Genomic DNA, 17,042 nt, shown 5'->3' on the forward strand with positions numbered 1-17,042 from the left:
ATCCTTCTGCCATCCAGGGGCCAGGGAGATGGCTCAGTTGAATAAGCACTTCCCTGGCAAGCAAAAGGGCCTGAGTTCAATCCCTGGTTATGAAAAAAAAAAAAAAAAAAAAAAAAAGATGGTTCATTTAGGTAACTTAGCAAAGTTATAAACCAAATGTCCTAGCCATTGATATGAAATAGTTATATACAAAATAGTCATGTAGATAACTACCACTTCTGTTTACACTTAATAATGTACTCTGTGCCATTTATTCCATGTCTGGGAGGAGAAATGATACTATGGAGACAAATATATTTTGTGTGTTTTTTTTTGTTGTTTGCTTGTTTTTTGTGCCAGCGATCAAACTCACAACCTTATGCTTGCCAGGCAGGCACTGAAGCCATTGAGCTATGTCCCCAGCCCCTATGCAGACAAATATAGAGAATACCTATGATGTAATATTGTTCATACTCATCAAGAAAACATTTCCAGTTTTAATGAGAAAGAAAAAGTTCTAGATATGATAAAACTCCATAAATTATCCATAGCTGCTATTCCTATATAACATTAAACTGAATTAAATGAACTTATATACTCTTAATTTATTGCTTCAGTGATTAATTCTTAAACAGTTAATGTACACTAACTTACATAACTTCCAGCATCCAACTAAAGACATATATTAAAGATACCAAGAAATATAAAGAAAGAAAATGCATTTTTCAAAGTTTTGGATGATAGGTTTCTTTCTTCTTATGTGTGTAATCAGTGTCAGTGGGACAGATATGTTTACTAAGAGCCATGTCAAAGTACCTTTGTTATTTGTGAGTTGGCTACAGGGTGTAGAGTTACGTAACTCAGCAAAGCAAACAGAGGCAAAGGGGAAAACACTTCTCCTTACCTATCTCCTAGAATTTTATACTTAGTACCCTAGTAGTTTTGTTTTTATAATACCAGAAAAATTTTAACAGTATGCATGATTTCTACTATGTTAAACAGTTAGAATCACCAAGTTGTCTAACTGTTTTTGTCCCTTTGAGAATATACTTTGCATGTACTAGGCACAGGCTTTCATTAGTGTAGCTTTCACTGTCTGCTGCTAAACTGTTATATTTCACACCCTCTGCAAAGTCTAACAAAGGTTCTATACTGTAGAGTGTCTTCAAATAATGGTTTTAATCTTTTTTTTTTGTATTTAGTACAGGGGCCTATAGGGTATCATTACATAGATAGACTCAGTGATTCTCCTGTTTTCAGCCTCCCAAGAGCTGGGATTACTGGCACGAGCCACCACCCCCCCAGTCTCAATGTCTGTCTCAGTGCACCCTGGGGATGTGGCTGGCTGGCAAGCCAGAGATAGAACCTGGTCCCTATGTCTGCATAAGCGGGTGCTTTAATCCACTGAGCTACTGGCCAGCCCTCAGATAATGATTTTAATCTTATACAGTATTACTATACCAAAATCATTGGCATATTTTTGAACATTTAAATAGAAAGTAGATCAGTGAAATACTGTATCCAAGACAGAGTTAACTAGCCTCCATTTTAGTTGCTTCATTACTTGCTTTATCCTTTGTGTGCTAAACCAAATGATAAAAAGGATACAGTGTCCATTCAGAGTAGCCCTTCAGTAAAACTTGCTATCTCTCTGAGATATATTTGGATAATCTCACAGGAAAAAAAAAGCTTTATTTCCTTAATGACACACGCATACAACATTATTAGGCATGAATCTACAATAAAGTATGCTTTCAGTATTATTAAGGTATTCTTTATTCTTTATGTAAAATAATTATCAGATTAAGTTCTATTTAAACCTCTCAAAGGCATCATTGTTTGGACCACAGTCAGAGAAAATTTTAATTGAGCGTTTCTAAGAGATTTTTGTAACCTAAATTTGTATGACAGAGACTTCCTGGATGTATTTTTAAATGCAAGAAATACGCAGCTAATTGAATTTTATACAGTGCTTACTTATTAATGATATCCACAATGTCCAATATTTCTTCTGAGAATTTTAATTGATCTCTGAAACCTTTTGCAATGATTTGCTATTTCAACATTATTTCAAATAATAAAATAGGCTAAATCTATTTTTTGAATTTAGGTTAAATATATATTTTAAGACAGTGTTTTTAGATATTTAATCTTGCTTTAGAAAATCATTTTATATTCTCTCTTATGAAACATCCCGTTTTCTCCTTCCCTGCAACAACATATAAAACCCTGAGTGAGGTCTCTGTCTATTGACTTTCATATTTTCTTCCCTCACCACCCCAGATTGTTTTCCTGTCCCCCATTTCTCCACAAACAAGCTCTTGCATCAGTGGAAATTTAAGGGATTAACTCTCTCTCTCAGGGAGCAGTCAGGGAGGAACCACCTTGAACACATGCAAAGGGGCCTCCTGAGCAGGTGAAGGAGAAACCACTCATGTTTTGGAAGGCAAATTTCTCTGAGCAGCAACAGATCTGATGTACATTTTCCTCCTCAGCGCTATACTGTGCAGCCTCACAGATAAGCAGCTTTTGCTACCGGAAGAATCAAGCCATAAAACCTTAAACCACCAGTTTTCTTCTGGTGAACAGAGAGGAATCTGAATATGATTTCTCTACCCGCTAACTAACTAGAGGCTCACTCTCAACCATACTCAGCCCTAAGGTATTTAGCAGGAATTGCCTAGTCAAATAAGCTCTAAACATATGGAAGAACAGTGCTGAAGGACACTTTGTCAGGAGTATAGCAGACAGAGGTGTGAAGAGATGCTCACAAACTTAGATGTCTAGAGCAGCAAGTAATAACGGTGTGTACTTGGGGAAGGGGAGAAGTGAGATGGCCCTGACTGTACAAAGTTTGGATTACAAGCCCTGATTGTAGATATTATTTTAAAAAAACACATATAATAGTTAAATAAGTAAGTGGACTTGTTTGCAGTCACTAGTCTAAAGTTACCAGAGAAATATGTGCTCAGGAGAACCTTCAAACAGAAGGAAAACACGATGCAAAGGTACCATAAAGGAGGATGATAGGGATGGATACTTTGGATAGGATACCATTGCTTCACAGAATTAAAATCACATAGCACCAAACAAAGGGACGAAAATGCTTTCACTCTAAATTCTTGCCAGTTATTTTCTTGCTTTAAAAATCTTATTTGTTCAATATATTTACTACAAACAATGCCCAGCCTGCACTCTTCTGCTTTAAGTCTATTCCAGCCCGATTCAACCACTCCATATCAAATTATGTTTCCTTACCATCTTGTAACAACAAAAATGTTCTCACTCTGAATTTAGCGCAATATCATCCCCTTGATCCAAACAGCGTGGTAGGTCTAAAATGCGTGGGGTTTCCTGATCATCAAAGCTTTCTCCTAATCATAACCCTCTGATTTTTTCAGATCCAGGAAATAAATAGATAGCCTTTCTTCCTTCATGGAGTTAATTTAAGAAATAGAATTTTTTTTTTTATTATTGATCAAACTAGGTTTTCCAACACTTTAGAAGATGAAATACAAAAGTTATGCTAAACAAGATGATAAGTATTTCCTACTGACTACTCAAGAAATGTTCATAGTTTGTAATATACTCTTTATGATCATATTACTCCTTCGAATAATATTTAAAAGTTTTTCTTATGTATTCTATAGCTGGTCTTGATGCTTTCCGAACATTTCTAAAATCAGAGTTTAGTGAAGAAAATGTCGAGTTCTGGCTTGCCTGCGAAGACTTTAAGAAAACAGAAACTGCAGAAAAAATTGCTTCGAAAGCAAGGATGATTTATACTGAATTTATTGTAGCTGATGCACCGAAAGAGGTAAGTAAAATACTCCAGGACATTGGAGACCAATTCCCCAACAAACTTATTCCCAATTACAAACACAGTAGGAAGGTCTATATAAAAGATTTTCATACCATAACCATGTATTCACATGGAAAATGTCACTAGATTCCATTAGAAGTTCCTTATCTGACTCCTCCATCTTTCACTGACTCAGTAAATATTTTTAAACACTTGCTATTTATGGGCTAGATGTAGCCAATTGTTCTGTGTTTGTTGTACCAGATGCAAGTTCTGGAAAATTAGTGTCTCACATATAAAATTAAATAGCTCCAAAATCTACCTGAAAAAATCCTATTTAAAAATGCTATAGGGGTTTTGGATGCTGTATCTTTTTGTTGTTTTTTTTTTTTGTTTGTTTGTTTGTTTGTTTCCTTTTATAAACCATTATGTTTAACAAGCATTCTTGAATATTTAAAAAATATTGTGTGTAAGGAAAAATCACCAACTAATCATCAGTATAAATTCCTCATTTTTAATATCAGTCTATTTTATGAGATGAAATAGTTTGCTTTCCAAAAGGAGTGGATTGGGCTGAGGAGATAGTTCAGTGGTCTAAGCATCTGCCTGACAAATGCAAGGACCTGGGTTCAATACCAGGTACCGCATGCCGTGCACCTCGTGCCCTGCCAGCCACTGCAACTGGGCCTGCTGGCACATGTGTGTAATCCCAGCCCTAGGGAGGCTGAGAAGGGAGAATCACTATGAGTCTGAGCTGCATAGAGAGACCCTATACCAAATAAATAAAGAAATAAAAGATTTAGAAAAAAAAAAAAAAACAGTGGCTAATTTACTGTTATTTCTTTGATGGTGAAAATGAGCCAGATGTGTAAAGGACTATTTTAGGTTATCAGCGTCCACCTGCTCTTCTTAAAAATCAAGAAAATAGGGCCTTATTGAGAAATATGTGATGACTCTGATAAGAGTCCCCAAAAGGTCTTTGATATATATAACATCTCATTTATATTTGATTTATTTTCCGAAGAAAGTACAATACGAAGCAATTCACATTTTAAAGCTGTTTTCTTGATAATATATCATTTAAGCATAGAGATTTAATCTATAAGAAGCAGGGAAACAGAAAGTAAAGTTAAACTACTAGTACCACACCTAAAATCATCTTTCCTAAAAAAGTCAAATAATCAGTATCCTTACAGGTGAAGCCAAACTTAGAATTCATAGTACGAAGGGGATGGGTGTACTTACAGGTCAAAAACTAGATTACATGAAATGCAAACACATTCATCACTGTGAGCCATAAAATGTAGAATTACCATACCAGTACTGCAAGTTTTAATGGACAGTAATTACTGCAGCATATATTACTCTGGTATAGCATTAACATAAACACTGAACCACAGCCTGGAATTCAATTCATAGAGGGGGAAAAAAAGAACTTCAGCTCCTGTGATGCTATACCAATATTCATTTTCAAGTCATCATCTAAAAATCAATAAATAATTCTGGAAAACTGAAAATGTACTAAGATTTGTCAAAGTGATTAATGTACCATTCCATGAAAAGGCTTTCAAAGCAACTCTAAAGATACTCTGTTTATTCTGATACTAGTTTGAAAGCCATTTTTGTACTTTATTAATCCACCTAATTAACAGTGCTTTTAAGGATAACATTATCAAACATTGTGTTTAAAACATTTTCAAATAACAAGTGTAGTCTGATAATGGCAGCCAAATTCAAAGTTCCACAGTCCATTGGCAGTTTTGACGCAATAGTTTTACTTCCTATACTTCTCTTCTAAAATAAAATAATATAGAAATAATTTAAATGGTACCTTGTACTTTAAAATATAAAAGTTTTCCAACTTCATAGTTTATCTAATTAATTTTTACTAAATTAGATATAAATATGGCTACTGTTCAAATTGTAAATTATATTGTCTTCTTGAAGTATCATTACAAGTTTGTTATCCATGACAAAATTCACTGGAGAAAAGTAAGTTTATGTAATCATTCTCTTTCCTATTATTTACTGTCATTTCTAATTCAAGTTATTAAAAGCAACTTGACTACTACATTCTTTTCCACTAGCAGTCTTCAAAGTTGCTCTGCACAGCCCATCAGCTGTATGGTAAATGTAATATAGACATTAATATACTTATTGATTTAGTTGATTTTTTTGAGTGTCTGGCTCCACAGTAAAGTCACAAAGTAGAAGAGACTGACATATTTTAAAACTAAACAAAAATATATAATAGGTTATATAATAATAAGACCATATTTAAAATTCATTATTAGCACAGTGAAAGAATAATGAAATCTACCCGGAGAGTAAAAGGATAGATTTGCAGAATGGCTCACACACGAAAAAAGAAGGTCGTAGAAATTAAGTACTTTTTTATCAAGAGAGAAAAATAAAGAAGGAATATTTCAGATTGAGAGTTCACTGGTTTAATACTGAGGGATAAAACTCCCTAGTGTTTTCCAAAATTCGTAGGTATCTTGTTGTTTACATGAACCTTTGCACTTGCTAGTCAGGTGCTTATGCTGCTGAGATATATCCTCATTCCCCAATCCAATTTGTTTTTGACTTCTCATACCTTTATGTTTTTATCTTTAAAATTGCTAGCAAAATTCAATAGTTTTAAATTCAACTAGGTGATTCATATTTAGACTGTACTAAAGTTACTAAATGATTCATTAAATACCTACGAATTTTGGAAAATGCCAGGGAGTTTTATCCCTAAGTATTAAACCAATACATTCTCAGTCCAAAATATTCTTTCTTTATTTTCTCTCTTGATAAAAAATTATGTAATTTTCATAAAGTGGCATTAATAATGGTTGTCAGTTTTCTATCCTCATAGACAAAACTATATACAAAATAGAATTTCAGGTGTCTGAGATCCAATAACTATTTCAGCTGCATTTTATGCCCTCCTTAATAGTATCATCTTTCTCTGATCCCTATATTAACTGGAAGTTTATATGGTATAGCAGAAAACAAGCAGCTTGGGAGTGCCTGGTCCTTGGTTCATATCCTGACCCCTCCTTGCATAATCTGGTGATAAGCTATTTCATCTCCTATGTCTCAGTTTACTTATGAGAAACTATAGGGAAAAATGACTGATTATAAAATATTATTAGACTAGCAATATAGATTGAAAGCACCCCTATCTTTTACACAAAAAGAATATCAAACTAGTATAGAAAAAATAATTTTAAAATTCTATTTATTCTTTCTTATATTTGAACTACGAATTTTATATTATTTTTAAATTTTTAAGAACATTTTATTAGTTGGCTTTGAAAAAATTTTTGTTTGGAATTTTTTTAGAAGAATAAAATAGTATAAAAACACTATAAATGATACAAAATTTCACTAAACAAAATAATAGGAATTCAACAATGTTGTTGTATTGCACAATGTTGTCTTCAAATTAGTTGCTTAGATTACCAGATATAAGCATGCACAATTGGTAAAAAAAAATATGTAAATTAAAAAGGCAAAAAATTAAGCATTAACTGCTCCTTTCAACAGACCAGCAGAAATCATCTGTGCAATTGTCCAAGTTATCCCACACATGCATATGTATAAATACATCTTTTTCCCTTCCTTCTTCCTTTTGTTTGTCTTTATCCTCATCTCAATTGCTCTTTCCCTTTGAAAATATTATTTCCCTTTTATTGTAGCTATAGTACCCTTAAGATTTTCATTACTCTTTCAGGTTTTTATGTTCACGAGACAATACAATGCTTACACTTGCAGGTTTGATTTATTTCACTTATGAGTATGGTCTCTAGTTGTATCCAATTACCTATAAAAGCCTTGAGATTACCTTTTTGTAGCTGAGTAATACTTCATTGTGTAAAAATACCACATCTTTTTATCCATTCCTCTGTTGACAGTCATTTGGGTTGTTTCCAGGATTTAGTCATGACAAGTTGTGCTGCTATAAACGTGGGTGCACGTATATCACTATGGTATAAGGTTTTCAGTTCTTCTAGAAAAATATGCAGGAGGGGGACAACTGGGTTCAATGAGACCTGCAATTCTATATTTTTGAGAAATCTCCACACTGATTTCCATAGCGGTTGTACTAGTCTATGCTCCAACCAACAATGAAGAAGGGTTCCTTTTCCCCTCAGCCCCTCCAACACTTGTTATTGGCTGACTTTCTGAAGATAGTCATTCTTTCTGGAGTGAGATGAAAACTCAGTGTTGTTTTCTCCAATGACCAATGATGTTAAATTTTTTTCACATATTTATTTAGCATTTGTATTTCTTCATCTGAGAATTGTGTATTAATCTCAGATATACATTTTTTAATTGGGTGTTTAAATTCTGATGATTTGATTGCACAGCCATTCTTTGAACTATTTCCAAGAATCAACAACTTGGATCTCATCTTTTTGAAGAGTTTCTGCACATCAAAAGAAATCACTGTAGAGGACACTTTTCAAAATCTGGGTCTTATTTCTATTTTAATGTGATGCTGGGTATTGATGTTTTATTTACCAACCACATATGGGATTGAGCATTGATATTTTACTTCCCATTCTCTGTAACCACTCTACACCTCCTTATAAGAAAAATAACGGCCAGCGAGATAGTTCAGTGGACTGAGTGCAGGGACCAGGGTTCAATCTCTGCAGCCACATGTCTAGCTGGCCCCACTCCCAGTTGTGCTGAGCCGACCACTGAGTCCAGGCGTGGTGGCACACACCTGTAATCCTAGTACTGCAGAGGCTGAAAACAGGAGGATCGCTAGGGGTACAAGCTGCATAATTAGACCCTGTACCAAATACATACAAAAAGAGAAAAAGAAAACTGTCTATGAGAAGGAAGCTCAGTCCAAGGAAAGGAAAAATATAATAACTGCAGAAGTTTAACATTGTGTTGTGATAGGCACCTGAAAAACTTGCATAGAAAGTTATACTAAAGGTTTGAAAGTGTTGTGATAGGAAAATACAAGCTGAAGTTGTATACCACAAAATAAAACAAGTCTAAGAGATCAAAAAATGTCTCAAAAAGTGATAGTTTTTGTCCCACCTCATGCTCACCTAGTGTGTTCCCAAGTTTTCCACCTTAGATGTGCCTCACCTCATGGTTTGCTCTATCAAAAGCCCTAGAAAAGACAATTTCCTTGGCAACCCACTCAGGTCCCCTTCTGTCTGTCTCTCAGAGAGAAGCTTTCTTTCCCCCAATCAATATATTCTGTGAGAGAGAGGGAGGGAGGGAAGGAGTGAGGGCGAAGGGGGGAGGGAAAGAGAGAGACAGAGAGAGAGAGAGACAGAGAGAGACAGAGACCGAGACAGAGAGACAGAGAGAGACAGAGACAGAGAATGAATATTGAGCATAAATGGGAATAGACAAGATTAAAAGTGAAAAAGAATAGGAAAACAAGCCAAGGAAAGGGCCAAACAATGCCTAGAAGAACAGTCCAGGAATGACAGAGCAGTATTGTATAACAGACTATAAGATGTACCTTCTAGAACCAGTGATTTCTGCATTCCTGTTTATTCCATTTAAAACAAAAGGAGTTCTCTAGAGATGAGAAAGAATTCCACATACTTAGAGCAGAAATTGAGTAATTATAAATATTACCCATGTAGTGTTTTTTTTTTTCATGGAAAACCTCCTTTGATCACTACATTCACTACCTTAGGAAAGAATTACAGTCATCTCTGTGTCAAGTGAAAAATAAATGGGGCTTTAAAGGTACAATAATGGGATCTATGGCCAGTGTGACCTTAGGGAAGGAGGTCTCCAGTACATGCCTTTAGGCTTCAAATTCTTTCCCTTAGATCTACATTTACTTTTAAGTGTTTATCATATAGCCTGGGAAACTTGATGCTTATGCTAGTGGCAAAAGCACCAAATTATCTAGTCATAGAGAATTTATCTTCATTTCTAGAAAAAGCCTTATTTCTCTTCTTGCATACTCTCTAATTTGTATAACTTCCTAGACTATGATACCTGGATTCAAATATAGCATTAGGAGGAAATTTTCAGGAATAGTTTTAATATCCTGTAGTATCATTTGTTCTTCAAACATGATTTCTGCTTTTCAAGTCAAAACCTACAAGCTTGGGTGTTCTTAAACTTTGCTGTGTCCTTGCTCTCTTTAACCTTGGGGTACTGTATAGGGTTGGCAGAGGACACCCATCACCTGAATCTCTTTCACTTGTTCCAGCGCAGCTATAGCTTTTGCACATCTATTTTTAGTGATCCTGCTACGTTCTGATTTTTTTGTGTGTCATCTTTATTACCACAGAAGCTGGAGAGACATCTGGTCTCTGTACAATTCCAAAGCTTTGGCTACTTGTCTTATTAATCAAGGTGCTTTTGAATTTTATTCCTTTCATTTGTCTTGCCCAATTTAAGGTGTTACCACTGCCTCCCAAATCGTGTCATCTATTTCTGTCGGTAAAACCAACGACAATAAATGGATACTGTCTTCTGCAGGAATGGATTCCTTCTACATGTTGCAGCTGCTATTTTCAACTTTAATAGCCACCCTTGAGAATGTATTTCAGGACATTCATTCACTCTTAATGAAGTCAAAAATAAAAGAATACTAGAAGTGATAGTGGTGATTACATAGAATTACATAACCAAAAATATGAGTATGCATGGCTTTAATTTAAGGAGTAATTTTTAAACTGTTGTGAATGAGGTATAAGATGCTGCCTGCTGCATTTCATAAGGCATTTTACATATGCATGCATGCAGTCTTTGCATAATGACGGGCTCCTGCTCCACCATACATTCTAAATGAGGAAAGACTACCTAATTTGAATGTGAGAACACAATTGAAAACTTCCCATTCAAATTATGTAAAAATATATAAAGCTCAATTTAGCATCACGGGAGAGCCAACAGGTACATTTTAAATGTATTCTTCCTGCAAAACTAATTTGTGGAAAGCCAAGAGAATTTTCTGCTGGTGTAGAAAAAGGCTAGTCAGTTTGCATGACTTTTAGTTAACAAAACCACATGAGTATTGAGATACTCTGGATCTTTATAATAAAATTGTTTTCAAACAATGCCCATAAACATCCTTTGGAAAGAGGTCACATTAATGCAATGAAGTGTGGCAGCATCGGCTGTGTCAAGATCTTTTCAAAACTGAAAAACTGACAGGATTTAAAAGCCTCTAAATAGTTGTGATGAAATTTCAGTTGTCATTTTGTAAGAATCTTAATCCTGTCTTATTTTCTGAGACTGGCCCTGTAGAGGACTCAGATATTTAAGATAATTCATGACCTTTTGAAAAATAAGCAAATAAAATATTATGTATCTCAAAATCCTTAAAACTAAAAAAAATCAACATAAATAAAACACAAATAACTATTCTCATCAGTAACATATATATATGGGGCTTTAAAGGTACAATAATGGGATCTATGGCCAGTGTGACCTTAGGGAAGGAGGTCTCCAGTACATGCCTTTAGGCTTCAAATTCTTTCCCTTAGATCTACATTTACTTTTAAGTGTTTATCATATAGCCTGTATCATATATATATCCTTGCCCACTGTTAACATATGTCAAGCTCAAAATCTTCTTTCTTATTTTTTGAGGTAGAAATTTATCTTAGTACCATCCCGTTGAACCCAACTTATTTGTGATGAGTGCAAAGTTAACGGTACAATTCATAGACATTCCCCCAGGAGTGACTAATAGAGAAATTCATAGGTTCTTGCTTAAAAAAGGATCCTGCTAAATAATTCAGGCTGGCCTCAAACTTGCAACTACTCGGCCATGGCCTCCTGAGTAGCTGAGATTATAGACATGCATCACTGTACCCAGCTGGAAATGTCTCCACTTAGATTCTAGGACTGGCTTTCCTACTCCCTCATTGATACTCTTTAAGGATTTCTTTTGCTGATCCTATTCACAACCCAACCTGCAAAATAAGGAGTAGAGACAATCCTCATTTATTTCCTCTTAATAAATGAAGGATCTCTTGCCCATTCACCCAGGGATTTCTTCCAGTCCAGGGATTGAACTCAGGGCCATCTCACCACCCAGCCCAGGAAGATTTTTTTTTTTTTTTTCCAGAACCGGGGATTGAACTCAGGCTCTAGCACTTGCCAGAGAAGTGCTTATTCCACTGAGCCATCTCCCCAGCCCGTCTCTTACAGGTTCTTAATGCTATCTCAAGCTTCAAAATTCAAAGATGCGATCTAGTTTTCTGTTCAAATTATTTTCTACCTGGTCTTTTCTGGATCAGTTAATAGAAACTCTCTTCTGCCATAGTTCTGGCTTGAATTTTAATAGCTTTCTCTTCATTCTTCTTTTTGTTAATACCCAGTCGTTAGAATATTTTAATCTCAGTCATTAAAATATGCTTTAAATCCAATCATTCTTCAAAAGTTTCTCCCTTGGCCCTACTCATACCTATTTGATTACAAATCCTGTCTAATTTACTTGCTAAGTATGTTTGAAATGAAAGTCTTTTCCTTCATTCCTTGCAATGATAATTGTGAACCTGTCTGGTATAGTTCTCTAATTTTTCTCCTTGTATCCACACTTAGGTATAATGTCACTTGAAAGCAAGTAATTATTTTATTGTATTTTTGGCAGAACCAAAGATTGAACTCATCCCTTGTGCTTCCCAGGGAAGCGCTTTTTCCACTTAGCCATCTCCCTGGCCCCAATTATTTTAAACATGTGTTTATTTTTTTATTTGTTTTTCTTCTCTCTGGTTTTCTTTTATTACCTTTTTTTTACAACTATTTACTGTATTTTTATTAATTTTATTGAGAAAATAACAATGAGACAGTTTCAAAACAGATTAGTAGGATAGCTACAATAATTAATACATTGTATATTATTGTCTTTGTAGTATTCAGAGTACAAGAGGAAGACACTATATCTTGTCTAAACACTATTGGCATAAATCTTTCTTCTCATTGAACAAAGAAAAAGTAACTGTATATCTATCCTATTTTTTATATACAGAGGCCATGACTTATCCAGATGGCTGACACAGACAAAAGTGATCAGCAATGTATAGTGGGCCCAAGGAGAGTCACCTAGAGAGAAAACATTGCTCTTCCCCAGAGAGCAAATTGGGCAAGTAATGGCCGTGACTCATCCACATGGCTGACACTGACAAAAGATCTACAAACTGCTGTACATGGTTTCAGGGTCAATCCTGAGGGGATATGACTGACCTCGTCAGATACAAAATTACACTTGTTGTAACCTAAGTCTTGCTTTATCTTGGTCTTAACCACCCAGCAGAAAAGTATAAAAACCAGGTATAAAAAGTAAAGCCATATTAATATGCTGAGCTGTAAAAGATTCAACTGAACAACTTCTGGCATTGTCAGTTCCATGGATAACCCACTACTATTATGGACTATTGGACTCTATTGGATTATTTTGCTGAATTCATGCATCTACAATATTGAATGTCAATGGAACACGCATCTCCAACAAAATTAAAAAAGAGGGATTTAAATGAAGGACCATTTTTAGTGATGTGTGTGTGTGTGTGTGTGTGTGTGTGTGTGTGTGTGTTTAGATGAAGATCTTACTAACAACTGTTACTACCCACAGGATAAGGGAAAGATCCTTTAGTTATAACCTCTAATCGGTACCGTCATGCCTCTTCCCTTTCCTCCACCCCATGCCTACCACCTTCTTCAGGTTACACTTTCATAGACAAATCTCTTTATACTCTTTCCTTTTCACAGCACTTTTAAGCCCATCTTGAAATCTCAGTTTCCTCAGAATGCTTTGCATTCAGAAAACATTTGTTATCTTTTAGCTTGCAGTTTCAAAATGTTTTCTTGATTGAGTTTTTACTTTAATAACCTTTATACCTTTAGGTCCTAGCACAGTTACTAAGTTTCTACCCAATAAAAACTCCCAAATGAATAAATTCAAGGAGGATTATAAATAAAATAACTAGTTTTAAAATATAAAGTAGCGTTTTCCAAAACAAGGGACTAAAAATGTTGCTCATGGCAGTTAAATGTGTTATATTTAATAAAAAGTTACTATATGAAGGCAGAATATTAGTACTAACACTGAGTTTTAAGCCATTCTACTGCCATAGTTAAAATGATCTTTAAATATTCTTGTGATTATTTAAAAATGATGCCATTGTTTATAATATTTAATCACCAAATAAGATAGAGTCATTAAACAAAAAATTCTGCACGGTAAAAAATTGGAAACAGAACATGGAGGAATGAATATCTGCTCTGCTCATACCTTTTAGGGTTGTGAAAAATAAGAAATTCATATGCAAAATAGAGAAATGATAGAAAATAAAAGACAGGTTAATTCCATTTTAAGAAACACTGAATTATCGTTTAGTGACAAAATTTTTCATTACAATTAAACTAAATACCTGATATTATTAGAAACTTCTATAAAAATTTATAATTAAATTTATTAGGCTTTTAAATTAAAATTGCATATAATGTTAAGAAAATTATAATGATCATGAATTTTCTTTCATGATCAAGGAAGGCTTCTTCTTTTTTTTTTTTTTTTTTTTTTTGTATTTTAGGGAAGAGTCTACAGGGTGTTCAGGGTCTCACTACTAGATCGGACTCGTAGTGATGAACCTGTTTACAGCCTCCCAAGAGCTGGGATTACAGGCGCATGTCACCACGCCCAGTCTCAATTGTTACATTTCCATAACACATATAACATATATTTACATAACACAATATAGGTTTCTGAAACAGGCTCCATAGCAGCTGTTTCAAAATTACTACGTTTGGATAATAGCCGGGATTTGTTGGGTGCCACTATGAAGTAGACACTATGGCGGATTCATCCTGTACATTATCACACTATTTCTGCGTTTGTCCATTCTACTCTGTTTCTCCCTTTCTCCATTGCCTGTAGAAGCAAAGCAGGAAATTCTTCCTCATCAGACATAAACCCTGTAAGACCTGGCTTCCATATCCTTCCCATGTCACCCCAGACTTCACTTCTCATGTCTTTCATTCCAATCTCTGGGCACGGCGTCTCTTCAGAACTAAACAAATTCTTTCCCCTATCAAGAATCTAAACTAGATGTTTATTCTGCCAGAAATATTTTTCTCCCACATTCTTAGAGGACTGGCTGCTTTTGTCCACCAACTTTAATTCTAAAGCAATAATATTTATTTTATTATTAGTCTTTTTCCTGACATGTAGAGTATTTGTCACATAATAGACATTTGTAAGTATTTATAAGCAATAAATGAGTGGATTATCCCTTTAGATTTCTGTCATCTGATTCAAAAAATGTCAATAGAAAACAAAAGCTCAGAAGTGCTCGAGTCATTCACTCAAGGTCACTAAGTTCACCAGGGTTAAGAGGACAGATTTAAAAAAGATCTTAGTCCATCTACTTCTTTGCACTGTCTTGTTTTATGAACAAGGAAAGCATGATTCCTGATCTGGAGATATTTAGGAACTTTTATCTGGAATTTCAATGAAGGACTTAAGATGGTGATCAAAGGAATAAAAGTGAAGATGTATTTTGGGAACCATGCATATGAGAAATCTGTGAATAAAGAAAATATTTGTGATCAAATAAAGGAATTCCGATCGAATTTTTTTCTCTTTTACTTATTCTTCAAATAACAATACTAAAATATTTAATTATTTAATTCCCAAGTCATCTTAAGGCAGATGCTGTTACAGTTCTCTTTTATGCCATGGACCTGGACATGAAAGGATAAAATTGGCTTTACTCATACAAATAGAATGTTAGTAGCTACAGACAAATGTATTAATAGTTCTGTCTCGCTATTGTTTAACTTTATTTCAGTGCAGCCTTTTGGTCATTTGTAGTCTTTTTCTTTTTAACGACTTTCAAAAATTCTAGTACTTTTTAAATCTTCCCTCATTTCCCCAAGAGTTCTTTTCATTCTACTCAATGAATATTTTTGGCTTTCTGTGATATAGTGGGTTCCCTATGAAGTAGTAGAAAAGGAAATAATAAGTAAGATACGGCACCTATTAATTTTTTCAATGTTTCAACTTTTTCCATGTTTTATGGATATTTCCAATTTATCTTGGACAAGAAAAGTCTTGCTTCTCAGATATATGCTGAAATATGTGTACAGTTAGGCAAGTATCTTTACCAGAAAGTTGGGAACATCTCATGTATTTGCAGGTGAACGTTGGGTTTCAATATAATGGATCTCTACTCAGTCTTGCTGTGGGAGGTGGGAGAGCCAGTGAAGAGGGGATGTTATGTAGTCCACTTTGCCAAGCAATAACAAAAAAATTTAAAAAGAAAAGCAATGTTATGGGAAACTACGCTGAATGCCAGCAGTCTACCTTGTCAACTTAGTAAATTCTAATTATAGCTCTGCCTATAGAAAGTGGAATTTAACTATTCAGATAAAAGTAGTGGGAGGGGAGAAAAGCTAAGTGGGAAATTAAAATAATAAAGTATTTTATTTGGTTTTTTTCCAATATCAAAATAAGGCTTTAATCTTTATTCAATGCTGGTCAATGCTACTCTAAAGCCACAGAAGCTATCAAATCAAAACTGTGTTCTGCATCCCAGATCAATGCATAATATTTCTTCTGGTTTGCATTAAATGAGCTTTGCGATTGGAAAAATTCAAATAATGTGCATCTACTGTCTGTATACACTGTGTGTTATTTGACTAAATTAATCTAAGGATGTTAATTTTCCAGATTAACATTGACTTTAGTACAAGAGACATCATCTCCAGGAACATCGCAGAGCCAACTGTCAGGTGCTTCGATGAAGCTCAGAAGCTGGTCTACAGCCTCATGGCCAAGGACTCCTTTCCTCGATTTCTAAAGTCAGAAATTTATAGAAAACTGGTAAATAGCCAGCAAGTTGGAACTCACAAAAAATGGCTCCCTTTCTTGTGAAGAATTTAAAAGATAAACTAATCACTGTACTTTAGCACTAAAATGTTTTAAATATACAAACACAGTAGAAAACATTTTTTACTCCAACAGATTTTTTTCACATATCAACCTGAATTTCTAAGTCACTGGTTTGCAATTTATTCATTTTATCAGGTACTTTAAAATTGTTTTACAGGAAGAATACAGGAGTTTATGGTAATAAATATACTTTTAAACCATAGTGAATATTCTTATAACATTATACATCAAAGGAGTTATATATTTTCATGTTGAGGAATAGGAGACTGTTTAGAGGGTAATATGTATATTTTTCAATGCCATTTACAATTTCAAAGGCCTCACTTCTTTAAAAGGAAAATCAGAATTTAAACACAATCTTCCAGTTAACAT

General features: G+C 34.5%; 1 protein-coding gene across 1 annotated transcript in view; it reads left to right on the plus strand.

Annotated features, from left to right (window-relative positions):
• Nucleotides 1-16,652, plus strand: part of Rgs21 (regulator of G protein signaling 21) — a 21,860-nt gene extending 5,208 nt beyond the window's left edge. The window contains exons 3-4 of the mRNA XM_004625293.1: nucleotides 3,630-3,796; nucleotides 16,449-16,652. Coding sequence (XP_004625350.1) covers nucleotides 3,630-3,796; nucleotides 16,449-16,652 — 371 coding nt within the window. The remainder of the gene's footprint in view (nucleotides 1-3,629; nucleotides 3,797-16,448) is intronic.
• The last annotated feature ends 390 nt before the right edge of the window (nucleotides 16,653-17,042 follow it).

Source organism: Octodon degus, unplaced genomic scaffold, assembly GCF_000260255.1.
Source record: "Octodon degus isolate 3935 unplaced genomic scaffold, OctDeg1.0 scaffold00009, whole genome shotgun sequence".
Classification (NCBI taxonomy): Eukaryota; Metazoa; Chordata; class Mammalia; order Rodentia; family Octodontidae; genus Octodon; species Octodon degus.